At 39.0% G+C, this 27,956-nt stretch overlaps 3 protein-coding genes across 4 annotated transcripts; 1 reads left to right on the top strand and 2 right to left on the bottom strand.

The window, feature by feature from the left end:
* Nucleotides 1-11: 11 nt before the first annotated feature.
* Nucleotides 12-12,752, bottom strand: dusp22a (dual specificity phosphatase 22a). The gene is made up of 7 exons (XM_023283277.3): nucleotides 12,330-12,752; nucleotides 10,159-10,192; nucleotides 9,288-9,370; nucleotides 8,702-8,751; nucleotides 5,443-5,517; nucleotides 5,031-5,202; nucleotides 12-1,705 (listed from the first exon to the last, which is right to left on the bottom strand). Exons 1-7 carry the CDS (start codon nucleotides 12,348-12,350, stop codon nucleotides 1,514-1,516), a joined length of 627 nt encoding a protein of 208 aa, XP_023139045.1. The 5' UTR covers nucleotides 12,351-12,752; the 3' UTR covers nucleotides 12-1,513.
* Nucleotides 12,753-13,409: 657 nt separating this feature from the next.
* On the bottom strand, nucleotides 13,410-15,988 carry LOC111577159 (cytochrome c oxidase subunit 4 isoform 1, mitochondrial). 2 transcript variants are annotated; one of them, XM_023283287.3, is made up of 5 exons: nucleotides 15,913-15,988; nucleotides 15,068-15,144; nucleotides 14,197-14,361; nucleotides 13,901-14,032; nucleotides 13,410-13,731 (listed from the first exon to the last, which is right to left on the bottom strand). In XM_023283287.3, the coding sequence occupies exons 2-5, from the start codon at nucleotides 15,141-15,143 to the stop codon at nucleotides 13,595-13,597; spliced, it is 510 nt and encodes a 169-aa protein (XP_023139055.1). In that variant the 5' UTR covers nucleotide 15,144; nucleotides 15,913-15,988; the 3' UTR covers nucleotides 13,410-13,594. The 2 variants fall into 2 exon arrangements, with proteins under 2 accessions (XP_023139055.1, XP_023139056.1); XM_023283288.3 differs by having other exon boundaries at nucleotides 15,909-15,985.
* Nucleotides 15,989-16,047: 59 nt separating this feature from the next.
* On the top strand, nucleotides 16,048-20,097 carry emc8 (ER membrane protein complex subunit 8). The gene is made up of 5 exons (XM_023283286.3): nucleotides 16,048-16,559; nucleotides 17,035-17,111; nucleotides 17,230-17,299; nucleotides 17,900-17,994; nucleotides 18,145-20,097. Exons 1-5 carry the CDS (start codon nucleotides 16,347-16,349, stop codon nucleotides 18,302-18,304), a joined length of 615 nt encoding a protein of 204 aa, XP_023139054.1. The 5' UTR covers nucleotides 16,048-16,346; the 3' UTR covers nucleotides 18,305-20,097.
* The last annotated feature ends 7,859 nt before the right edge of the window (nucleotides 20,098-27,956 follow it).

Raw genomic sequence — 27,956 nt, 5'->3', positions numbered from 1 at the left:
ACACACCAGAGTGTTGACAGTAGATTTATTAGCAATTCCTTCTTTTTGTCAATCATTGCATTTTATTATAAAACACAAACAAAACAAAAACACCATAAATATACAATTAAAACAATCAACTGTACTCATGAATTCATAACAGAAATTCCCTAAAAATCTGCTTTGTCATAATAAAAAGATAAATCAGAGCGTCAGTAAAATCAGGAAGACATGAGCATTTGGACTGGAGATCCGTCATGTGTAGTTATAGTTTAAGCTCAGCCATAGTTTAAGTAGCTTCTCATTTCAATCTGCGATGTATTACTTAAAGGAACATTTTGCCAAGTGAAACCTACTTTTGTGTCACTCAAAGCGGTTTGTTTTTAAGGTCCACAGTGCATTTACTTTATCTCTAAGGACAACTGTGGCAATGTACTTACAAAGGTCACCCTTTGGCTTATCTGACACATTTTGATGGTTGACAAATTACATTTTACATTGTCGTTTCTGTCTGAGAGGCTTAACTTTGCAACAGTTTTTAACTCACCTGTTTTCTCATCAACATTAATTTATATCAAGTAACAATGTTCCACTATGCTTGTTAGTGCTAGATTTTGTTGCAGACGCTGGGGGCACGGCTTGACATAATGTCAGAGATAAACTGAAAGAAACAAAAAGCATCAACTGTAATAAAAGAACACTATCTAACTAGGTATAAACAAGTGCTTTTTACTACATGGGCAGTGATGTGCATCAGTAATACAGTATGTTTGTGTTTTTCTAACATTTCTGTGGCTAGTATACCTGCAAATGCCCCTTTGTCCGTTGATACATGAAATGTCAGGTTGTTTTGACATGTTTGACAAGCCAGCATTGGTGCTTGTAATTTAATAATGTCAGCCTAACAAGTGTGCTAACTGCTGGCTAACAAGTTGCAGTGCTGATCAAAATCTTTACTATTCTTTACTATTAAGGACTTGAACTGGTACATGTTTTGTTTGTTTTTTTTTTTTAAACTGGCATCAGTTTGGTTGTACTTTTGTGGATTTTACTGTCCATCACTACAGACTTAGACATAATTTCAGGCAAAATGTTCATTTAAGACAGCACTGATCAGTCGTGTCATTAAGGCTACTGAGCTGAACGTTGCAGGTGTAGAGTCCACATGGAAATACAGGTTACTCGGTATGGCTAAGGTGCTGAGGTGTTAAGAGTAAGGCGTCTGTGAGCACCAATACCCCTGTTGTGGCTCTACTCATTTAGGGGAGTGTGGCAGGTACTGGTAGTGGATAAGAGTCTGTAGCACAATTCTAAATCAACCTCCACTGCTTAAAAATGACAAATACAAATAAAGTTTTTTAAAAATGCTTCACGTGTAAGTGGGCATATAGATCATCCTATGCTTTTTAGAGTTGTACAAGTCCCTAAAGTTGAATATAGCTTGGGGTTTATTTGGAAATGAGTACAGAATAGTTGTCACCGCCATCTGCAGACAGCACTGGGCACAACTTTAGCATGATCAGAGATGCATGTTTCAGCTGCTGCCTTCAGGATTATCAGTGTTGGATGGCACACCGCAGACACCTATTCCCTGATTTATCCAGCGCTGGTCAGCTCCTCTCCTCTGGCTCTCCTGTTGCTCTGTGTACTGGCTCAGCAGGGCGCCCACCTGCTCCTGATCGTTGAACGGACTGGGACGGAAACTGGCACGTAACCATGCTCGGTACTGGGGATGAGAGTTGAAACCAAAATCCTCTTCAGCCACTTAAAACATCATCGTATGAAGTTCAAACTACAACTCTGACTTTTTATGCACATACTGCACATGTAGTAACTTTTACTTGAAAATTCAGAAAGATTTCCATGGAGCTCTTCCAAACGGAGCACCTTGCACCACATTTTCTGTGGTGTAGTCCTGTCCTGTCCAATTTACTATGTGTGTGTTACAAGTGAATTGTAAACCAGTTTAAAAGAATCCGGGGAAAGTAGAGAAAATGCTCTGGAAGTTTTTTTTTCACTTTGTTAATATTAGATATGAACACTCAGGCTATAAAAGCTACATTTACAAAACAAATAGGATCATCAGAGTGGTGAAACATTTGTTTTTCTTTGCTTCTAGAAAATGCAAATTTCACATCTATTGTTTTGGTCCCCTTTGCTGAGTTTGTGTCCAGTATGAAAAATCTTGCAGCTGTTTGTCTTCATTTCATTGTTAAATAATGTCATCTGTGCAGATTATAATTTTACTGTGCAGTAAAGTTAGTAACCTGTCACATATTTACAGTAGATTCAACATTAAAAATCTATTAACAGGCATGTGGAGCTACTTCAAGCGCAATCTGAAGCAGAAATCTGAAAAAAATGTATAAGTTAGCAGGTAGTCATAATTAGTTTTGTTGGAGTGTTGTTACTTTTTATTGCAGCACACTGCAGTTACCAAAAAAAGTGAGAGATTGGCAGGATAACAACTCCCCCCATGAAATTGACTAGTGTCATTTTGCGTCTTCATTTATTAAATCTTTTAAGCATCTCGTGAATGAGAGAATTAAAGAGGATAATCTTCATATTTACTGCTTCTGAAATGTACAGTAGAGTGAGAGTGAGTTAAGTGTTTCAGCCTTTCTTTCAAGTAAAAACTTTCAGTGTTGGTTTAACAGCACCAGAGGGTCAAAAAAGCAATGTATTGCAATCTCTGAAATGATGTTCAGGAATTATCCAGCTATTTTATGCAATACCTCACTCTATATGAAATAAAATGAAGTGAAAGTCACTCTGAAAGTAATCCATTCATCTTCCTATTTTTTTTTTCTTTTGCATTTGTCCTAAAGACCAAACAGTACAGGTCTGATTCATGACATCAACTCAGCTGTAAAAATGTTGTTAAAAAATTTAAAGCACAATATAAAGATAAACCATCAATAAGCAGTCAATAGCAGAAGGTTGCGCACCACCTCCTCTCAACTGACAATGTGTCATCTTGAAAAAAACATCAGAGGTCAGAGTGCTTTCAGGTGTTTCACATGACAGACAGGGCAGACAAAATGAAAGCATAAACTCAATCAGATAAAGCTCCTCCAAAGAGCAATTTGTTTCAAGTCGTAACATTAAAGCTGATATTAAAGATTAATCTGAGGCATTTAGCAAATCATGGCAAGCTCAAAAAAGGCTTTTAGATTTAACAAATGAGCTACAACCAAATCTTGTTATGTGCTATGTAAGACACTTAAGACAACTACAATACATTAAACATTAAGGATGCAACATAAAGCCATTAAGTATTGGACTAAAGAAATAGTAAAATAAAATGGCATTCTTAAATCACATTTTTAACACTCATATAAAATCCTGTCTCCAGTTGTCTTACATGTTGTTCAAACCTTTTTGTTGTATTTTTTTTAACAGTCCAGTGTTCCAGTAACAAGTGAGAATTTGGCTGATCTACAGTGGAGTTCAGTGCTGGTTAGTTAAGCAGCAGGTATAATTTATTAGTAGTCTGTTAGGGTTTCTCCTCAATTCACTGCCAGCAGGAGGTGGGGAGCCTATTTTCATACCTCTTACTGGACTTATAATGAATGTCTGTGGACAACAAAGGTGAATGTGTTTTTTCTTTTATCACTAATTTGCTGAAGACAGTTGCACCTGCGTATTATGTACACTGCAGTGGATTTCACATGCTTTGTTTGTCCTCCGTGAAAAACAAGACTATGTTGTTGTCTTTGGATTCTTCGCTTTCTATCTGAGAGAGATGTGGGAAAATCACAAATAAAGAAAACCCATTTCTCCTTAAATCCTCGAAATCAGTGCAAGGTCTACAAACAATGACCACTTTTTTCAGTCCTGCTGTGTTGCAAGATGCTGACAGTAATGCTAAACACGTGATGAGCAGTACAAAGCTAATGCAATCCCAGCAAACCCCCTGCAGTTCCCCTTCTCTTCTCAACTAGTACTCCACTGGGTCAGTGCCAGTGTAATGGAATCACACAGTAAGTGCCTTCTATAACTAAACTGATTAAAAAAAAATGATGCAGAACATTTAGGGCCATGAACAACCACCTGTTGCTAATCACATTCTCCCAATATTCCTTCAAAATGCTGTGGAGATTTTTTCCCAGTCTTCTGATGACTCAAAGAAAATGTCATTAAAGTCCTCAGGTACATTATTTAGTGCTTTCTTCGTAGGATTAAAATATTTTACACCAAGCTGGACATAAACCAGAAAGTTTGAACTAATATTTCCCATAAGTTGTGCTATTCAATAAAGTGAAAGTGCACAAATCAAAAACTCTGTGTGATTACGACACTTCTTTCCTCCTTGACGCATAACAGAGCAGGAAAAGGATCACTAGCTCTGAGTTCTGAAATCACTACGAAAACTGATAGTGTGACAAATTATGAGACTTTTAAAAACATATAACAATAAATGTATTAATATTAACCTTACACAAATAAAATTAGAGCTATATTTTACAGATTGTATTAATGAGTCACAGATATGTTTTTGCACAAAGTGTCTCAGAGCTGATGTGAGGCTTACAAACACTTGAGGGATTTCAAACGGTGAAATCAGCATAATTATTTGATCTACTGTGCTGCGGTTTAGTTTCTGGCTGTGTCAACTTTGTTTCATACTGTGATGTTGGATTATCGGATTGGCCTCTACAAGAAGGACAAATACATAAAGAACAACTACAAAAATATTGCCATAAACTTGCATGAGATGGCCATGATTAACAGTTGGCAGCTTAACCACAGACTGCCAGTGCAGTGTGATGGTTGTATGTGTCACTTCCTGTGAGGGCCTGTGCTGTGCATGGGGCTTTGAATCACAAACAACAGCACAGAACACAGTACGCAAAAGTATATACAGAATGCTAAAATATCTACAACTAGAGCTAGAACGATGCAGTTTTTTAACATGCAATTTTTTTTTTTTACTTAAAATCCCCTTTTAATTGAGGTTGCAGCATTCAAACAGTAAAAGTGTGTCAGTTTACAGTGGGTGGTGTGTGTGTTTTCATTCATCATTTCTGTGTGTTCCTCCATGTGTTTACCTCTGAGACTTGTGTAGTCTGATACTCCTGCAGCTGCTGCTGGAAACCATAGTTCGGGCCGACAAAGGAGCGAACGGCCTTGACTGCAGACAGACACTCCTCCCAGGTGTAGTGGGTGACAGTCATCAGGTAGGCCACCACCATAGTAGTGCTGCGGGATACACCTGCAAGACTACAGTGATGAAAAAGGACAGTTGTTTTGGTTATCGTCATAAAGCAGCTGGGGGTTTGATAGTATTTCCTTCTAGTAATATGTAAATAAATGGAAAATGCATCGTCCACTACTGTACATGTTAAAACCTATGTTATTTTATGTCAACTAATACCACTGAGTGCACACATTTTAACAAAGGGCTTCAGCCACACTAAACATAAACTGGAGCTAGTTAGAGGTTTAGATATAAAAACCTACCAGTGAACTAGACAAGATCCACCATTCAGGCGACATTCATGGATGAAGCTTATGCACTCTTTAAAATGCTGTAATCTGGAAAGAAGAATAAATAACATAAGGTTAAAACAGTACTTTCCACATTTAACATAACTTAAACATAGGACACATTTTTCTATGCTACGCAGAACAAAAGATGCAAACGAATGTTTTGAATCAAGAATAGAATGAATGCTACTGCTCACCAAATCAGAAAATTAGCTTAGTTTTTTGGAAGTAGAGTGTTGTGAGGATTGTAATGCTAAAAATAGATTACACATTATAGGATATGAGAAAGGACACCTTGAACTGAAACTCTTGTTTTAAAGGCCGAAACTTCTGTTTCAGGTAAGTTGCTGAAACTCAAATAATGTATTGACTCTGACTACAGAAACTGCAAGTTACTCTCAAATGTAGTGAGAAGTCCCTGAATAGGTGAGATAGTTTTAATAAATGTTTGTTACTTTGAAGAAACAGGAGAACACACTGAGTAGTGAGTTTTTGCTTTCAACTACTCCAAGCAGTCATGTGAGAAAATGGTTAGGTCTACTCAAACAGAGAGTCTGTGGTAGACCGGACCACAGACAGTCAGGGCAGACAAGGGAAGTAACTGTCCTCATTTTTGTCTTTGTGCAAAATTGCATCAGTTTCCAGCTTTGATTTATTCCATGTGTAAAACTGATCAAGAGAATCAATTAACTTTACAATGAAAATACAGCCAGTAAGCTTGTGCCTTGTGGCAAGAGGTTAAAAACAGGTGAATAGACAAAAAAATGTTTATTGTATTAGATCACAAAAATCCTCCAAGTTCAACTCTTCTCTTAAATACAAATGAGTACAAAGGAGCACAATGAAGTGTAACTGCTCCTCAAATATCCTACTTGTTCTCCGTCAGGAAACACTGATGGGGCTTTGCATAATCAAGAAGTGCAGGGCTGATAGCGCCGTCTCCTGAGGAGCAGATGCTGGTTACTCAATAGCAGACAGAATAACAGACTGGGGCTAAAATAGATTGACTGTCACTTTTCTTTTTTCCTCCTTCCTGAGATCCAAACTCTTCTTTAAAACATGTCTCCTCAGCACTTTGTTCTGTCTTCCTAGCACAGAGGTTTCCGGCAGTCTTGTTTAATATGCAGAAAATTAACTTGTGACAAAGATTTGAGGTTTTAACCAGTTGAATGCTGAGAATAGTGCTGAAACAAGAATAGACTGTTACACTAGTGTGCATCTGAAATGCAAAGAGAGCCTTGGCAATTCTATAGCAATGTTTGCTAATTTTAAAAAAAGTAACCACATTGGGATACTTACAAAGTCATTTTTAACACAAAAATATAACTTAGTTGTAACCCCAGTACAGCATATTAGAGACAGAGCTTCTGCCCATAAATGCACATCTCATTTTGGAAATGTTGATGTAAATAAGTTTACACCTTTATGGTCAATGCACACCATGCACTGAAACCAAAGCAGACTTTTCATGAGAAGGTTTACAAAAAAGAGGAACCCTTGGCTTTCCACAAACACCTACATGCGCAAGTTAGCAACTATACAAAATTACAACATTTAAGTAAACTCCAATCAAATATTCACTGCACTCAATGTGAATTCTACAATGACACTGACTCCAGCAATTGTAGTAGTGACCCAGAAGGCCCTAAAGTCCCAGCTGGTTGTTAGAGGCATTTATTTTGCTCAGCTTCATGTCACCCGCTGCCTGACAATCACAAACATTAATGTTCCTGAGATCTGACCAAGATTTGTAAGATTTGTTTTACTGAATAAGATTTTGAGGGACTTGTTCGCATGAAGGTATAAGTTTGGCTGTCATTTTTTTCTTTGATTTGACATGCCATGCAGACTGTTGAAACAGGAATTGTGTTTTTAGGCAAATGAGCCTAACCACTTTTCCACTGAAATGAAATACGAAATATATTAACAAGAGTTTTATGGACGTTTAAGGTTTTGCAGGCAGCTTCAAACCACAACAGTGTTCCCCCCCCAAAAAAAAATACTGAACCTCTGTGAGACAGTCAGTCCCTGCTGTGTACTGTCCCCCTGGGAGGGGCCATCAGATCTGACCATAGGGGCCCCTAGATGATGGTAAGCATGGTGGGACGGCAGTTGGCCTCATCCTCCCGTCAGTCAGACCAGTGATTGTGACAGAGGGGGTTTATTAAAGCCCAGGGTGGTCGAAGCTAACAGCCAGATGCCACACTTAGGTTTCCTTCCTCTGTTGCCTGAGGGAAGGACGCTTGATTGCGACAGTGGAGGTCAGACACCTTCAGCCCAACCCAATCAGCAACATCCAACCTTTCACTAAAACTAAATTCTCATTTAGTTACATTGCACACAGCTCAGTTTTCTTTTTTTTTCATACTCTAAAGCAAATAGATTTCCTCTTTAAACGCTGAATAACTTCAGTGAATGCAGAGGTCAAATATGCACTGGTATTTCTGAGAACCAAAAAAGTTAACTGTTTTCAAATGTTGGTAAGAAACTCCACAGGAATGGTAAAATGAATTGAAGATTCATGCATTGGCTCCTGAGATTTACCTGTGCAGGAACTCTGACCATCAGTAGAGGGCACCAGTACAGCTGTAACAACATAATCCCTCACTAGCTTCACATCTGACCTCAAAGTGGGTCATCAACAGAGGTCACAAGACACTAGACTGCTCTTTTACATTAATGCTGTAGCTTCTGGCTAATGCTTCTGTGTTGGGCCTCCAGGTCATGTCGAATGTTAAATTCAGACTTATAGCCACTGGTGTTGCATAAGGTCAAAGACCGTGCATAGAAGAGACAGCTATGACTAATGTGATGTGTTAGCAGCTGCTGCTGGGGTGGACGGATAGCTCATGCCTCTTTCAACACTGAGTCTGTCTTCTGATGAACAGTGACACAATGAACACATTTACTCCATTACTCTTTCTCACACACAGAGGGAAATAAACAACCTAAGGTGAGTGCTCAATCTTTACGAACAGTACAGAATGAATCTCTTAATATAGAATGTACTTTACATATCTACATCAGGAGATGAATCGATCTAATAAATTATTTAGGAAGTCAAGAAAGTACTGGTCACTTTGGCCTCTATAGTACTGCTTGAATTTAGTCACTTGCAGTGTAAATTAACCACAACATTGTTGGAAGTAAATATGCAAAAATCACCAAAATGACTCATGGAATTAAAAAAAAAAAAAAAAAACAAACTGCTTGTGTTTGTGTTTTTACTCACAGGTTCTGGCTGGAAGCATCAGCTGCGTGAATACAAAGGTACGTCATGTCCTGTAAAACATTCATGTAAAACTGTGGACAACTGAAAAAAAAATTCAGGAGTGCAGGCCATGCATGTTTTATCTGTAAATATTCAAACATAATAATTCCTAAAAAATAAAGCACAGGTAAGGTATACATCAGGTCTTATAAATCTCTCAACAGAGCAATTTCTTGTCCAAATGTGCAGTACTCAAATTATGTGTATCAAACCCACAGAATACAGCAAGAAATTTTGTTGTCCCAAAATTACATATCTCACACTTATTATCTGGTAATTACACGAGATTAGGACGGCTAAACAAATCGTACATAGTTTCAGACATTATTAGCTCCTGTCTCTGAACATATCCATCTCAGTGACAAACCTCTTTTGTTTCAACCCTTAGACCATACGTTCCAACCACAACTCATCACCACCCCCAACTGGCTAACACGTCAAATTACAAAAAGAGGTATGTGCAGTCATACCAGGTAAAATTTTCCACAGGAATTGCTAGATTGATTCATGAAAACTTCTCATAAAAACACCGGGATTTTCCACTGACCTCATACACAGGCTTGGCATTGTTGTACACAGACAAGATGTGGGTGATGCCATTCTTGGATAGACTTTCTCTGTTTTCGGCATCTGTGACAAGGACAGAGAGGAGTATATCCCACCAGACCCCTGTAGTGAATATTATCACAAACCAAATACACCAAAAACTCAAACCCGTTACACTTAAACTTCTGCAGAGGTGCTGTTTACTATCCTGCAACACATTTGGTACAGTTAGGCCTGTGGTCACTTGTTCCTGTCACTTGAACTAATTTTAGCAATTATACTTCTGCCATCATGTGGAGCCATCATTAAGGTGGCTAAAGTTAGAACGCTGCAAATGCCACATTAACTGGGCTGAGGTTGTGTCGAGGGTGGGGGAGCGTTACATTAGTGGCTACTGACTCATATTTTAATTTTTAAGCAATACTCTCTAGCTTCCTAATAGTCAGTGAGGTATTTATATCTTTTCAGTCCAAAATCTGATTCATAAAAGAAAAAAAACTTTAAGCTACAAAATCTGATGCTTGTAAAGTTAAGTCTTATGTAACAAATACACTATACATAAATGGTAGCACTTCAATATCATTCACAGTGAATATGTAGAAATTAAAGTTTTTTTTGTCCCTAGCATTTGGGTGAATACTGTGCATTGCCTTAGATTTCTAAGAAAAAAAATATTATATTTAAAATATTACATTTTTCACAAATGGTAATATGAAAAATACAATTCTATTTTATCAATCCTCATACTGCTAATGCCTTCATGTTTTTCCTACCTTATAATGATGGCCTTATACGTCAGGTACTGACTGTCTGGGCTGACCTGTCTATGCTGCATGTATTTAATTTAAAGCTTAAAATCATGTTTTTCTTACCTCTTATGTTCCCAAGGTAGAGCCCGTCTACAACCTGTGAAGCAGTAGTCACAGACATATTGCTGTTAGATTTTCATTACAGTTCAGTTTCAAGAACTTCACTTGGAAAGAGGGTCGAGCCAGATTGGATTTAAGGCTTAAGGCTTAAGAACCAAGTACGAGCAAAGGAAAAATTCCCAACAGCCATACAAGGCCTGAAGCAACGATGCATGATTATCAGGACGAAGTGATGAGTGGCAAGCTGCCAGATGCTCAGTGTTACTGTACAAAGTTGGTACTAGATAGAGCAATGGTTGTCTTAAGATACTTCAGTTCGGGATTGACACAAACACAATGTTTGACTAACACAACATGAACACCATTGTAGCAATTAAGAATGGATGTAGATAATCAATTCATCTGCTTATGATTTAGAATTTACTGGTCTAACGGTACTGATCTGGTTTCAAAGAAACGTCTTCTTAAAATGTAGGCCCTACTTGTATTTTCCATCGACTGGGCATTAATGTAATTTAACATATTAGCAGTGAATTTGTCGCTATCACTTGACATACAAATGAGTGTCACCGTTCCTGCAGACAAAAATGTTTAGAAAACTTAAATGTCCCATATTGTGCCCCTTTTCAACAAATCAATGAACATCTCACATGTTCTCAGAATATGTTCCTTAATTCTTCATTTCAAAATACTGCAAAGATGGTTTCTTCCACCATGACTGTATAGCCCATAGCTTTATCCCTGTTCTGAATAGGTTGTTTCAGTGTCCCTGCCTTCAAATGCAGCCCTCTTCAGGAAGAAGACTCTCTCTGCATCTGTGATTGACAGTGCAGAGCAAAACAACTGAAATGACAGATAATGTGTATGAGACCAGGAATTTTTACATTCTCTCTGAGTGATCATTATATTTAGAAATATTGCAAAATGCTCAGCATGTCTGTGAATTTGTCATATAATGCTGTGGTTCTAAAATCAGTAGAGGGCCGGAGCTGGGGAATGGCTATGAACTGGCTGCCTGTTAACATGTCATCTTAATGATTTCAGTCTCTCCTTCTTACTTATTAAATTGCCTGACAACAGAAATGAACAAAAAAATATATAGCTAAGAACAGCTTTGTTGGGAATTATTATATGAGCACTGAGAGCAGGAGGGAAGTAAACGGACGTAAACAGTGCCTGAGTTTATGTTGCCCTAAAGTTCAGAAGGCAACATGTCTCTGAATGCATAAAGACTCGTGTTCACTCTTGCAGCAAACAGCAGAATATTTGATGCACTTTGTTCGTAGCTGAGATATTTTAAAGTTAGCAGAAGCAGCTCTTGAAAGTAAATAAACCTGGCGGATTGTGAGACAGCTGCTCTTTCTAAAGAGCTCACATGGAAGCAGCAAGATCGCCTGATCATGCCAAGTTTTAGCAAGATGACTATTGTTTACTCAGTTCCTACTTAACCACTGAACAAAATGCTGACTGGCATGTAGAGCTGGGAGACTATCTGGTAGTGGAGGGACAGGAGGAATGGCAGTAGTAACTGTTTTCATATTTTCATAGCTTTTGTTTTTCGCCTCTAAGTTTCTCAGACAAGCAAAACATAATGAAAAAATGGATTTTCACTACATGGGGCCTTTAAAATGAAACATAGCAGGACTGTAATGACCTATTAACCTGATGCTTAGAGCCCCATCCATAGAAAGTTAGAGGTCGGGGTCAGAAACAGCTCCCCTGCAATGGATTCAATGCCTTGATGTGGGGGCCTTTCGCAAGATAGGAGGAAATATGGTGTTTCTGGAAAGTAAAATCAAGCCTTTATGGCCAGTCTCCTAACCCACTGTACAAACCTGCTGTGTGGAGAATAATTACTGGCATTTATGGTAACAGATAAATAACCACAAATCAGCATTAACTGTGGCAACATTGTGAATCCAGAGGCAGCTTAAGACTTGGTTGTAAACATAATTCAAGGCTAGCTGTCTGGTGCACTGCAAACGTTGCACTCAACACCGAACGTGCATCTTTTGCTTTATTTCCAGCGTCCATAACATCAGACATAACAAAACATGTGACATGACTGATAAACACTCAGTAGTTGACGCAGGCGTTTTACCAGCTAGGTTTGATACAAGTTTAAAGCCCCAAACAGCATAATGTCAAGACGAATAAACAAAAGCACAGCCTACCTTATTCATTCCATTGCCCATGTCGCCGGTGAAGCAGTCTGCGTTGAGCTATAGCACTTTAATATGTTGAGCAGCTATGATTTGGACTTTGGAAGCGAACAACGCAGGGGTTGGACTGAATGACTGCTAATAAAGCGGTGGATAATAATCGCTTCACTTAGCTAAGTTTTCCTCCTACCTAGCAGCATCCTTAGATGTGACTGGTTTGCCTGAAACTGTTGTATTTATTTCCTCGACCTCGTCTCAGCTCCAACAACAGTTCCGTCATGCTGCATCGTCTTCCGGATTGTTTTGACATGAATAAAACTGCAACTGCGGTTCGTCCCTCAAATGACATCACAGCATGTTGCAGTAAGCTCAGCTGTACTTTCACTGCTTCACCTTCAGAGGGAACACCGAAACGCTCCCACAGTCCTACAACAGACGTATTTACACATCATTTTTTAACAGGAACCCCATAAATCACTTATATGACGTCATTGTTTTGCAACGCCCCCTCTTGGATCCTGAAAAACATGAAAAAACTGGATCCATCCAGTATCCCGTCTACTGCTGTACTTATTTAGTCACATCTTACTCTTTTCATTGGCAATAATTATATTTAAGCAGTTGCAAGTACAAAAAAAATGTACACCTGCAGTCAGCTCCCATACAATATACTGTTACGCTATTATAAGTGGCACTAGATTTTAGTTTTTAATCTAATTGTTCATTTTCAAAAGCTACAGCAACTACAAGACTCAAAGAAGCCAGTAATGTTCCTTGCCTCTTATCTGAAGGGCTATAGTGTATAGTGAAGTTGGTTCCAATTTCACACCCTCCTTCAAACACACAAGGTTCTTTTTCATCTGAAGAGCACAAAATTACTAGAGAACTATTCTACAGTTATACCCTACTAAAATATATACACAAATCAGAAGTATCAAGGCACAATGCTAAAATCTGATCCCATTCTTCATTAAAAAAAAACATTGAGGAAAAATCAGAAGCCTAGTCCAATTCCCCTGCATCCCTAATATGAAATGTTCATTCGATGCAAAAGCAGCATTCATGCAGAATCAAGGAACACAACTGGAGAAATTTTATCAGTTAACAGTTTTTATTCTTATTTCTAAAATAAACAATGACCATAAGAGGAAGTGGTCTTCCAAAATGCACAGACTGAGGTAATGTGGACAGTTGATAAATACAGAAATAAAGGTGTTCTTGTAACTTTGAATTGGTCGTCTTTATTTTCAAGTATTTAATCTGGTCCTCAGGGGCTATTACTTTTTCCACTGCTTGTTTTCATAGTCCCACTTGGCTGAGAAGCCCTCCACTGGGTTGATTCTCATGTCCAGCATCCTCTGCAGCTCCTTTTCCTTGTACTCTGGGTCAAATGTGTGTGGGACAGGTCCATACACTGCAAAGAGACCATATCAAATGTTTCAAGCCACAAGCACAATTAAACTGCACGAAAAATATTAATATACTGCTTTATTTTGAGCCTGTATGAGGAAAAAGAGGCAGCTGTGCATCAAATACTACACAGGCTTACTAGCATACGATAGACATTTTTAGACCATATTTACCATATTTTCTCTGCCAGAGCACAACCAGGCCAGTGAAGCCAACAAAGAAAAAGATTCCTCCAACCACAGACTTCCACTCTGATGATCCCTGGTTCATCTCAGCAAAGCTCTGTTTGAAGCTGATGCGGTACACTGAACACAGGAAACACACAACTCTACATGAAATTTGGTGAAGGATGCAAGATATCAAAATATATACTGCAACAACATTTAGTGGCACGAAAATTAGTTTGATAAACAGTTATAAATACTAGTGCCACTCATAAAAAACAATGTTTGTTGTCATGAAATCCTACATGCAATCTTCTCCTCATTGGAGAGAGCAGCCCAGGAGCCCTTCTCCTTCTCCTTCAGGGACTTCTGGTCTGCACTCAGGTCCTGCACATAACAGATATCTGGCAGAGGGTTCTCTCGCCTGTCAAAGTAGGCGGGCAGAGTGTAGTCCTCCACCTTAGCGACACCTGCAGAGGAGGACACAATAACTCATTAGATAACTATTGCACTTAATGTCTTCATTCATGTCACCCATAACCTTCTCTTGAAACCTTATCTGAAACCCCCTTTGTATGCTAAGTCTAAGATTTGTTGTACTTTTTTGAAAGACTACTGTTAAATGCTGAGAGAGAAAGTACTGAATTGACAGCTGTGAACAACTGAATGTTGTCATGAAATCTTGCTCCATCTAACTATGTGGTATTTCTCAGTTTCTCAAATGCTTTTTTCAAGCATAATTCAGAATTTTGTCAATATTAAGAATTATTTGGTGTAATAAATACAAATTATTAAAACATGTTGTTAGGGTGACAGTTGTTTTTTTTTAATCCAACCTACTCCAAGTGCCAGATGTAAACACTTGAGGGGTCAGACAGAGGAGACAACAGAGGAGACACAGAGCTGTTCCTTTACACCAGTTAGATATATGTTTTGTTGTTGGGAAAAACTGACACTTATATACACAAAAATGGCCATAAACACAGACAGTGTACTCAAATTCAAAGTGCCTGCTTAACATAAAGATATTGAAAGATATTGCTTTACCCTGTGACACAGAATGCACCTTTTAAATTCTGAGATAAGGAACCAAATGTATTGAAAGATCATTGGGAATATATATGTGGCACAAGCTGAACCAGGTATAGAAAATGCTTTAATTTCCAATGTACTCACCATGTCCTCCACGTACACAGACGGATGTGGAAATGGCACGCTTGCCAATAAGACTAAGGGCTCTGGTGGCCAGCATTCTGTATGAAAGGTCATATGAGAGTTATTAATAAGACTTAAAAACTTTAACACATACGTTTTCAAGTATATACCATATACAGTATATATCTATAATTGTTTTAACCTGACTATTTCGAGCGTAAGCATAAAAAATAATCCAACAGGGGACCGTGTATATCAAAAAGTAAGAATATGCTATGTAGAAGAATGGTTGATTTCTATTTGTCAGTATGTCTATAAAATACTACGCTTCCAAGTACTTTGTAATCTTTCGTTCAATCAAAATCTCGATTGCTGCTTAAAGTAGGACAGTAAGTCTCCCCCTTCAGTCTATTTACTTGTACGTGACTGCTGATAAGAGAGCGCGACCAAACCACAGGTTCAGCGTTCATCGTAAAGCTAGGCTAACGTTAGCGTTAGCTGCAAACACAAGGTCAAAGCCACCGAGAAAAAATAACAACAGAAATATCAGCTTCAATGAGACACCGCCGCAATAATCATCATTTTCTCACTGACTAAGAGCGCATTTAGAGAAGCTAATGATAGACCGCCCAAACATTTGTTGTCTGCCTTCACAAATCTGATGCGGTCGACAGCTACCCGGAGAATTAGCCCGACCTAGCATCAATCCGCTCTGACAAAGTCACTATACACAACTGCTTACTTCAGTCAAAACAGTCAGTTCATCCTTTGGCTTTACGTATATTTACAATATGTAGAATGTTAAAATATGCGTAGGTGGTAAACAGAAAGATGCCGCAGATTAAATAGGAAAAAGTCCGACCTACTCTCTCTTCCTTGCTCCTGTCCGCCGATGGTCTGAAGGGAAGTGTGATCGCGCACGGAAAGACGTAAATTATGCTCCAGGCGGTCTCGTTTTACGACACATCTCCTCTGGTTTGCGGCACCACCGGTGCCACAGAAACGAGTGGAAGGTGGAAGTAAGATTAGCCTCACTGGTTGGGCACCGAGTAATTTATCTAGCTGAAAAAGACTGTTGTGATTCCCGATATTTATAAAGCGTACATGTACTCGTCAGAAGACATATCTCCGACCTTGTATTCTGGCTGTAAGGTGGCTGCTGAGATAGATATCCACTTTTATCCGGGCATGATAAGTAACGATAGCTAACGGTAGCAGTCCCTCCTCATCGTGTAACTAGCCACTCAGCTACTTTGACAGCAGCTGTCTTTCCGCTGATTCTGACGACTTTCTTGCAATCATGCCCATTCAGCTGACAAGTCAGGCGTACTGTAAAATGCTTTTACATGCTGCCAAGTATCCTCACAGCGCCGTGAATGGATTGCTGGTAGCAGAAAAAACCAAGGAGAAGAAGAAAGACAGCCACAGTGATCCAGTCTTGTGCGTGGACTGTGTGCCTCTGTTTCACGGTACTCTGGCTCTGGCACCAATGCTAGAAGTAGCTTTAACGCTGGTAAGTAGTCCTCAAGTAAGCTATACATTCATCTCTCAGTTTATTTGACAAACCTGATCTCCACTAATACAGTCTGATACAACATTTCTGCAATGACAAATTGACGGTTTTATGGTTTTGATTAATTGTTATGGTCATTTGATAGGTTGCAGTGCTGTGAAAGTGCACTGCATTAGACTAACAGTTGTTTATAATATAGTGGTCTGCTTATTTATATTAGTGACAGATTGGTGTAAATATTAGAATCACCTGTAAGTATGAAGAAATACACTTCAGCAGCAGAACAGACTACAGCTCTCAAACTTGTGACAGCTGTCTAAAACAGTTTTAACAACAACAGAATTACATTATTTATGTTTAATAAATAGATACTTGAGTGTAGTTACATGTCTATTGTTTTCTCCTGTCAAAAATGAAGTTGATGTGACCTCGCCTGTCTTTCTTTACTCTCATGCTGGTCCTGCTCCCATCTCAGATTGACACATGGTGTAAAGAAAATAATTACATCATTGCCGGATATTATCAAGCTAATGAACGCACAAAGGATTCAAGGTACAGACCACCAAACTCACACTAACACTCTAATGTTTCAGGGAAAAAACAACACAAACTAAGTCATGACTGGGCCTAATTCTAATATACACAATATGTTTGCTCCTCTATCCCGCAGACCAAACCAAGTTGCAGAAAAAGTGGCTGCCAGGATTTCTGAGAACTTCAGCGACACAGCAATTGTTATGGTAATAGTAACTATTTAGACTGGTCTCAATGGATTATACTTTGTTCATGATTCACTTGAAACAAAATAAAAACTTAACTGCTTACTGTTATGTGTTTTTTTTCCTAAATCTGTGGTACATTTGTATTAACAAATATATTCATTCCACTTTCCAGGCAGCCGCTATTTGTAGTTCATTATAATATAAAAAATGACCAATAGGATGGAAGAGGTATTTTGTCACCATTAGCTTCTACACCTAATATCTAGCATTTGATATTTAGTCACAGACCATTGTTGAATATAAAAATAAACAGTGGACATTCTGGAAAGCAAGATGGGAGTTTTGGATGCTCTTGCCTTAGTTGACTAGGCAGCTGTGAATCAGTTCCCTCTGAAATTTGGGATTATCAGTAAAGTTTAAAATTTCTGCTAAATCTGATTTACAGAATAGAGACCAAATTTCCACATATGGCTGCCTGCAAGGTGGTAGGAATGTAATCAGTAGCGAATGCTGTAATGAGCTTTTAAAATTTATTAGCAGAATTGTTAAGTCTGTATTTCATCAAGATAGTTTTTTCCCCCAATAACTCTTTTATAATTTTGTGTTTTTTTCCTGCAGGTGGACAGCGGCAGATTAACAATGAGCTGTTTTGAGCCCATTGTACTAATCTATGATCATCATGAAAACAAATGGAAAAACAGAGAAGTAACTTCGTAAGTGTTTAAAGCTATTTCACTGCTAACACTTGCAACAGTACAAGCTACAGTCTATAAGGACCTCAGTCAGAACTTCAAGATAAAAACAGTGTACAGTGTGTAGTTTAGGTACTGATTTCCAAATTAAAGTTTTTGTGTGTCTTTCAGTGACTCTTTTGAGGACTGGAATGAAGCACAGAAGATCACATCTGCTCTGCTCGAGGGCAGGTCCTATGAGAACTTGATCGACTTTGATAATCACTTGGATGATCTAAGAAACGACTGGACAAACCCTGTGATCAACAAGTCCGTCCTGGATCTGTGCTAAGGCCTTCTGTCGGGAGTATCCTGGATGCGCACACACAAATATTGCTGCCATTTCAGCATGCATGATGCTACTAATCGTGTAGCACAGAAATACAAAAAATGCTGAACTCATAGTCTATGTTCCATCAAAAGGCTCCTGTACTGATGGGAACTTGTGGAGCACCGACCAGTTAGGCCAAAATCTCTCAAGGGCAAGCACCATATGTGCACTGTTGGCCTGCGTCCACCTTTACAAGGTGATGCCGAGGTGATAAAGGCAATTATGTTTTTGAATGCAACTTAATGTTTTTTGTTTTCCTGCAATGGTTTGTGTTTATTCAAAATTATGTGCAAAAAATTGAGTTCTTAAGCATTTGATTTATACGTTTACTCTTAAATTTTAAAGCCAGTAGCCATACAGAGATCAAGCTCTAAATTATTAAAAACTTTAGGTGATGATTGTACTGCTAAGATGTGATATGAATATGTCTTCTTTATTAAATTTCTAGTTTGTTTTAAACCTTGAAACAAAATTCACACATACAATTGTACTCTGAAGTAGTTTGTTGGAAGTTTAATTTAAAAAAAAAAAAAAAAAAAGAGCATATTGATGTCATAGAACCAGATATATGGGAACTTCAGCGATTTGTCCAATTTGATGGTACTAACTTGAGTTTTCTGTTGATGCACCAGCAACAACAAAAAGGGAAGCTCGGCTCAAGAGGTGTGACTTTTAAGTCACTAATGCTTAGACAGTTATTTCTACGATGCACGTCTTTTGTTATTGTTGCTAGTGTGCTTAAGCATGTCATTCTGGATGACGATATACATGTGTGCATATTTGCTTTTGAAGTTAACGTCTGGGAGATTCGTTCAAAACACTGAATCAGATCACAGGAATGTGTGAATTTTGTTTTGTGTTGGATATCTGTTTTGAGAAATAGACAATAGTATGTATTTATACATAATTGACCACTCTGAATCCAACTATTTATAAAGCAATGGTTAAAAAAAAATTAATATATATTGTGAGGCTATAGAAGCAGCTTTGTATTTGAGATTAGAGTTAATTGGTTAGAGCTAACTACTTAAATAATTGTGCGGACTTCTTTTTTTTTTTTACAGAAATTTACTGAACTGAATGTACAATGAAACAGATTTTTGAAAGGATCTAACTTCTTGCCAGACTTGTTTTATGTCATTTGTGGAGTTGTTTTGCCATGTGTCTTACACCACTGCCTTGACTGTTTTAAAAAAAGGTTGAAAACAGTCAGTGACCAGCTCTGGGGTTGCAGCATAATGATTTAGCTTTGTTCGGTTTGCTTGTCAAGGATTGTGTTTATGGATTTACCGCTCTGTCAGGAACATGTGTGTCCAGGTCATGTGGTACTGCTAACAGGTAGAATGGAGAACAATATGGAAGACATTTTCTGTCAATTTGCAAGACGAAATTTCTAATTAACATTTTAAGTAACAAATGGACACACCTCAAACTTCATCACCTCTAAATAATGAAGTTTGTTAATTAGAGTTTGTAAAGTTCACATTTCTTTCCAACTTTAAAAAAAAAACCTTCACATTAAAGAATTCATTCATTCTACAAAACAACATAAAATGGTCAAAAATAATACCTATCACAATTTCCCAGAAAAAGAAACAAATAAATGTACAACTGAGCTTATCTTGTTTTCTCAAAGTTAAAAATCTTTGTGATTGTAGCCCACACAACTGTAAGACTGTCATTAAATTCACTACTTCATTTTCCCATACTGTGTACACAGCATAATTCTTTAAAATAAAACTATACCAATTGATCGTCAGGGTGATCAGTAAAGTTAATCACAATGCTAATTTTTTTAACCAATCGTGTGTTGTACCATTGTTCATGTCCATTTAATGCTATTTTGTTACTTCACTACATCTTGCACTTATTGACAGAAATTTGACAGCTGTAGTCAGGTATATAGTAGTTACTCTGACTTTTGATTCGATGTATGAAACATGGTCAGATTACAGAATATAATGTCAGAGGTTTAACATTCAGCAGTATACAGAGTAGTTAAAATTTTCTTGACATTTGCTGGCATGATTCTAATATGTATACTATATTTATATATTTTGTTAAAAAGGATATTATTGAACTTATTGAGGTTTTTATCCTGCACACTTTTTTGTTTTGACAAAAAAAATTGTCCAGACACACAATTATTTAGCAAGACAAACTCCTGGATGTTGTTGTACTTGAACAAAATCCAAAAGTACATAATGTCCTGTAATTAATATACTAATTAAATAATTATTTTTGAAAAAGTAAATAGCTTAAAAATATGCTCATAAATATATGCTCAGGGAGTATTGCCTAAGCCTGAATTTGTTTCTTAATGATTTTCCTGTTGGTATGAATAAGAAGTAGAAGCCCTTTAAATTTTTGTTAAAGACTGTACGTCTGGACAGTCTATGGTCAAACTACAGCAGACCTAACATTTGATGTATTGCTGTTAAAATATTATATGTATGTTGTGACACCCCTTGTCGACCTATAGAATAACTGTTTCTATATAGTAGCAAATAGGGTCCATGTATATTTTGGCAATTGGATTTTCCGTTCTGAAACGGGTATCATTTAAGGAAAGCAGATCTAAAAAGGTGAGTCTTTAAAAGGGATTTAAATGTGGTGAGGTTGGTGCAGTCACGGAGGGCATGGGGGAGTGAGTTCCAGAGTGTGGGGGCGGCAATCGCGAACGCTCTGTCCCCCCAATGTCGCCCGCTGGTCCTCTGCGGGATGGAAAGGAAGTTTGCGTGGGATGAACGGAGCTTCCTGGGGGGGGTGAAGGGGAGGAGCAAATCAGTAAGGTAAGAGGGGGCAAGATTGTGGATGGACTTGAAGGTGAGGAGAAGCAGTTTGTACTGGATGCGATATGAAATGGGGAGCCAATGGAGGTTCCGCAGGACGGGGGTGATATAGTCATGGGAACGGGTTCGGGTGAGGAGTCAGGCAGCAGAGTTTTGAATGAGTTGAATTTTATTGAGAGCTTTGGAGGTGGAGCTGAAGAGAATGCTATTGCAGTAGTCAAGGCGGGTAGTGATGAAGGCATGAATGGTGGTTTCAGCGGCTGAGAAGGAGAGGAAGGGGCGGAGACAGGCGATGTTGTGGAGGTGGAAAAAAGCAGTTTTGGTGATCTGATTAATGTGGGGTTCAAAAGTGAGGTTGCTGTCAAATATCACACCAAGATTGCGGATGTGAGCGGAAGGAGATAGGGTGGTGTTATCAATGATAATGGGGGAGTGGGGAAATGGTGTGAGTGATTTGGGTCCAATAAAGATGAGGTCGGTCTTGTCGCAGTTTAACAGGAGAAAATTTTTCCTCATTCAGGATTTGATATCGGCCGAGCAGCTGGAGAGAGAGGGGAGGGTGGTGGTGGAGGTGGTGTCGGTGGAGATGTACAGTTGGATATCATCGGCGTAGCAATGGAAGTGTAGGTTGTGGTGGCGGATGATGTTGCCGAGGGGAGGAGGTACAGGATAAAGAGGAGGGGGCCAAGGACTGATCCTTGAGGGACACCATGGGACAGGGGGGCAGTGGAGGATGTGCAGTTGTTGACCTTGATGAATTGTTGTCTATTGGTGAGATATGATGTGAACCAGGTGAGGGCGGTGCCGGTGATGTTGATGGAGGATTGAAGGTGGGACAGGAGGATGGAGTGATTGATTGTGTCAAATGCTGCAGAGAGGTCGAGAAGAATGAGGATGGTGACTTGTTCAGAGTCTAAGGAGAGGAGGAGATCGTTGGTGACCTTGAGGAGAGCAGTTTCAGTGCTGTGATGAGAGCGGAATCCAGATTGAAAGGTTTCATACAGGTTGTTGGAGGTGAGATGAGTTTTCAACTGGGCAGCGACGACACGTTCTAATGTTTTGGATATGAAGGGGAGGTTGGAGATGGGCCGGAAGTTGTGAGGGGAGGTTGGATCCAAACCAGGTTTTTTGAGGATGGGAGAGATGGAGGCGAATTTGAGGGGTGAGGGGACACAGCAAGGACTGAGGGAGGTGTTGATGATGTTAGAGATGAGGGGGGAGATGACAGGGAGGCAGTTTTTGAGGAGGGCAGTGGGGATGGGGTCCAGGCAGGATGTGGAGTTTTTAGTTCCAGTGATGAATTTGGGCAGGTCCGGGGGGGAAACGGGCGAGAAGTGGGCCAGGGGGGGAAAGTTCAGAGGATTTGGTGGAGGAGAGGGGGGATCAAGTGAAGTGGGAGAGGTGACAAGGCTGCTGTGGATGGAGTTGATTTTGTTATTGAAAAAAGAGAGGAATAGGTTGCACTTGTCAGTGGTGAACGAGTTTGAGACGGTATCGGGGGGGCAAGGAGTTTATTGACGGTTGAGAAGAGGGGCTTGGGGTTGCTGGAGCTGGTATTGATGAGATCAGAGTAGAAAGTGGACTGTGCAGATTTCAGGGCGTCTTTGTATTGTTGGAGGAAGTTGGAGTAGGCTTGGCGGTGAACTGTCAGGTTTGTTTAAATAGTTAATAATTGCTATGGCTTCCATAGTGGTCCCATCAGAGAAAATCATATCCATATACAGATTTTTATTAATTCCAGGCCTGGTTCAGTAAAGATTATGCTAATAACTACATCAGATAATTCTTTGTCGCAGTTGGAATTTTGCAGACTGAGAGATGGTTGAGAAGGTTTCAGTTTTTGTTTTAGCAAAATATGTTATAATAGAAGGTCTTTATTGTCATTGTGCATGAAATTATCTGCAAACCAGCAAAGTCCATCAGTCTGAGGTATCTAAAAATAAATAAGTAAAGAAAAATGCTTCTAACGCCAATAATAAACAGAATATTTTGAGGGAATATTCTAAAAAGGAAAGAAAAGCTCTATTCTCACTCCTCTCAGGATAAACTGTTATTAAAATTGACTTTAAATTTAGCTTCAACCTGAGATAAAAACATTTACTTTAATTACTGATGTCAAGTTTTAATAAAGTTCATGCTACTTTTATAAAATGATGAAAGTGAATAAATTGTATTTCTGTGATCTGTGTTTGATTTCTGTCTTTTCTCCTGTCATCCAGATGTTCAGAGGGAGATGATGCCACATCTGGTCCAGCTGATGGAAGGTCTTGAAGTTCTCTGACTGGCCTCGACTGAAGATGGTCGTCTGACTGGATTTAAGGTTCAGATGCTCAGTAACAAACTCCACCAATGAGCCAACAGGGAAGCTTTAGGTTTATTAAATGTTGCTATGAAGGTGTCGCTGTTTTTCTTTGTGAATGCAATGTGCTCCAACTGAAACTTGAATTAGAACTTAGAAGTAAATCCTTCCATCTGAAAGGATTTAGTTGCATTAATAACCTCATAACATTCTAATTTTTATTCCAGTCTTGGTTGGAAATAGAATCTCTGTATTGATTCAGGTAAAAACTGAACTTCACAGCATGTTGAAGCAAAACAACCAGATGAAAACTGTGATGGTGTTGGATTGTCAGACCGTAATGTTGCAGCTCAAAGCAGCTTTTCTATCTCAGTTCATTCTGACATTCAGCTATGAATCAACACAGCAGATGGTGATCCATGCTGTGGAAGTCTCACATCTCCTGATTTAATGGAGCTGCTTTGCACTTTTTACACTGTTTATTCACCAACACTTTATTTAATAAAAGTCCCATCTAGTTTTTATGAGGAATGTGATGTTTTAATTTCTCTGTGAATAACTGCAGTCTAATGTAACAGCTGGAGTTGTAACATCTGTCCTGATATTGATCATGAAGTATTGATCAGAATACTTATGGTTAGCAGTCATCCCTGAAGTTTTACATTAAAATCTTTACTTGTGTTGTGAACTTTGGTAAGAAGCAGAAACTTTAGCATTGCCATGGATACATGAGTGTTAAATTCTGTCCATGTTTCCATTTTGGGAAATGCAGTCCAGCAGATGAGTTTGTTTTTACTGCCAGCTACCATTCAGTCTGAGATATTACGAATAAATAAATGTGCATAATGTTGAAATGAACAGATTTTATTTTTATTTATTCCTACAGGTGCTGCAGGTAAGGTTCCAGAACGTGGAGGAATTTAGTCTCACAATCACAGACAATAAATATTATCTGAACGTCAGGTTATTGTTGTTTATCAGCATAATACAAAAAGATTCATGCTAGACATATTCTATCATATATCATTATAATATTTAGTCAGACCCTACAGTATTGAGATTAAGAAATCAAATATTCTATAAAATGTAAATACACTGAACTCATTTGGATATATTTAAGTGGGACTCTACAATATTATTTGACACAAATCTATCTAAATCAAAATTTTAATCATTTTTACTCCATTTACTGAACTGATTTAAATATTAAAATCACTCCTTTCTAATCCTCTGCTGTACTTTCAAACCTGAGGCCTTAAATAGAAACACACAAGTATCTGAAGGAACTTCTGCAGAGTCCTGGTTCCAGAACATGATGATAGAATTATAGACAAACTTTAACAAAAGCTGCCTGAGAGTTTACAGGTTTTTATGTTAAATTTCTTCAGTAATTTAATGAGAGTTATCAGCAAAAATCAAGTGTTCATTTGATGAACTTCATTTCCTAAAACATCCAGAATTGGAGCTCATATCTTTGGCAGCTGTAAAGTTTCTGCTCCTTCAAAGTTCACAACACAATGAATGAATTCCTAAAACACTCTCAATGCTGGAGAGCGTTTGATGCTGAAGCAGTGACCAGTTTTTCTGTTTCTTCTCTGGAGATGCACAATGAGGGACGTCTGCAGAGACTGAGAAAGAGTCTCACCACATCCTGACATGAGGAAAAAGACTTTATTGAAGACTACAATGAGAAAAACTATCAGACAGCAGACGGCTGCATTCAAGGTGAGCTCTGAACATTTGATCTGGAACAGGAATTCAGTAACGGCAGCATGAGCTTCATTTCAGTCTGTAGCTGCTGAATTCATGGATGAATCATCTGGCACTAGAGAGGAAGATCATCAAACATCCACATCAGCTGATGGAGGTCCAAGAGTCTCACCAAACAACCAACCTACAGAGTGAAGACCTCGAATCTGATTGAACGGCCTCCTGTTCAGCCACATGTGTGAACAAATGCCTCTAAGCTGATTTGTTTTCTAAAATAAATCTAGTTTGAGTCCTAATCTATGCCTGTGTGTTTGCTTCTTTACACTGCTGTTAACAGTTTAGGCTGTTAGATTGTTCCAGATAAGACAAGTAAAAGATTCTTCAGAGCCGTTCTACCACGAGCCTGACAGGAAGAACTCCAACAGCTACTGAATGTTCCTGTGGTTCCCTCAAGGCTACAGGAGGAGCCCTACGAGGACGAGCCGGTCCACCTGATGGTGGCCAGTCGCTGCGGTTCAAAGCCAACACCGACTACGTGGACTTCTACTGGACCACACGGAGGCCTTCAAACTGGACCAACAAGTTCACCGACTCCCCGACTCGTGGGTCTGAGGACGCCGCCGAGCCTCGGTCCAGCCGGCCTCCTGTCTGTGGGTGTTTGAGTGCTGAGAGGTTTGTGGATGGATGTGAACATGTCTGTGTTGAAACAGCAGCTTTGGACTCAGTAACGCCAGGAAAAATCAAGAGCTCCTTTATTTGTGACTTCCACTAAAAAATACTGATGAAAATAAGTTTGTCAGGGTTCTGACTGATAACAGATTATTAAATCATGAAAATAATCGTTTAAATATTCCTTTAAACAATTCTTTTAGGTCTACATTTCCTTTACACTGACTTCTCTCTTTTTTTCTCATTATCACTTATTAATCCCACCAGGGGAAATTCTGATTTTTGCATATCTCCCCAACTGGGGGAGTCAGAACGACGGGTCAGTCATGGTACAGCGCCCCTGGAGCAGGACGGGTTAAGGGCCTTGCTCAAGGGCCCAACAGTGGCCGCATTGGGGCTTGAACCTCTGACCTTCTGATCAGTAGTCCAGAGACTTAACCGTTGCGCCACCACTGCCCCAAGCGAGCAGGAATTGAACCTGGGCCGCTGCGTCGGGGACAAGCCCCTGTACATGGGTCCCCCGCTTAACGCGCTGAGCTATACGGGCACCCCATTCTTGATATATGTACAAGTATTTTGGGTGGAATATACCATTAAGCCTAATGTTCAAGGGTTTTTCTGGGAATATACCATTAAACCAACCATTCAGGTAAATGTTGGGTAGAATATACCATCAGATAAACCTTTTAGGTCTACATTGGAAGATTTTAGAGTAGAATATTACTCCAAATCATCCTTTTAGTCTACATTTAAGGTGGAATACTCCTTTACACCAAGATTTTTTTGGTCAAGGATTTTGGATGGAATACTCGGTTAAACCAACATTTTAGGTGCATGTCCAAGGATTTTTGGTGGAATGTTCCTTTAAAGTGGAAGTTTGAGGACCTTGTAGGTGGAATACTTCCTGAAACCAACCTTTTAGGTCAACATTCAAAGATTTAAGGTGGAATATTCCTTTAAACCAACCTAAATTTCATGTTTTGATCATTATCAAGTGAGAAACCTCAATCCAGACTCCTCATAATGACGTTTGAGATTTATGCTGCTGTTATTTGTTTAGTCCAGACTAAATGACAGAAATCCACAACTGTAATTTTATTTCAGGACTCGGTTATTAAATGTCAAAACAATCCATGTGACTCTAAAAACTCAACAGCTGTACAAACTCTAAGATTAAACTTTCCACAAGGATCCCAAATAAGCTGGACTTCTACATGAGAGCTTTAATTATTCTTCATCTACTTCCTGAAAAGTTTGGTCAATAAAAAAGACAAAAACTAGTATTTTCAGCTGAACTAACGACAGACTTTGTGATTTTTCTGCTCACATGTTGTGTTGTTGTAAACTTACTCTTTCAAATAAATAGCCGCCTAATCCCCTGGAAACCAGCGTTTGTCCTGTTTTTGTGTTGCTCCTCGGCGACCCTAGACAGCCGGGCCGTAATGTTTTTTGAGTAACACACCATACTATGACATTTTTACAATGATGGTTCTACTATGAAACCAGTTTGACATGTTCAGGCGTTCTTTGTGTGAAAACTTAGAGATTTCAGGTATCAGAAGGTGGTTTTCAACTTTCTTTGTTAACTTTCTGCTTCAACTTTAAACTAAATTTCCTTCACTAACCCAGCCCTCTGGACTTCCAGGAAGCTGTGTTCCTATTGGCTGTCCAGGTGGCTGCTTGGTGTTATCAGGAACACCTGAGCAGCTCAGTGTCTTCCTGCTTTATTTAGCTGCAGACAAACATTTCCTCTGCTTTCCTTCACCACTGACCAGGGTTTGGCTTCGTTGCGTTAGTTTGTTCTTTAGGCGTTGGCTTGCAGCTTCCAGCAGTAAAATAGACTTTAATGTGTTTCTTGGTGTGTTTTAGGGCTTTGTACTGGATGGTTGTCTTGGTAAATGTGGTTCTTTAGCCACAGTTAGCACATGGTGCTAATGTGTGCAGTGATTAGTGGATTTGGTGCAGCTGAGTTGTGTCTTTATCTTGGCTGTAGTGAGTCTTTAGAGGTATTTGGTCAGACACATTCTGTATTCTTGTTTGTGAAGCAACGTTGGTTGTCCAGAAGGTAAGAGTTCCTGTCCTGATTCTCTGTTCTCAGAGGTTCTCTGGTAGGCTGCAGGAGACTTTAGCGTTTGGGTTGTGT

This window comes from Amphiprion ocellaris, chromosome 1 (assembly GCF_022539595.1).
Source record: "Amphiprion ocellaris isolate individual 3 ecotype Okinawa chromosome 1, ASM2253959v1, whole genome shotgun sequence".
In the NCBI taxonomy this organism is placed as follows: Eukaryota; Metazoa; Chordata; class Actinopteri; family Pomacentridae; genus Amphiprion; species Amphiprion ocellaris.
The sequence above is the reverse complement of the archived record's forward strand: the minus strand, read 5'-3'. Positions and strand labels throughout refer to the sequence as shown.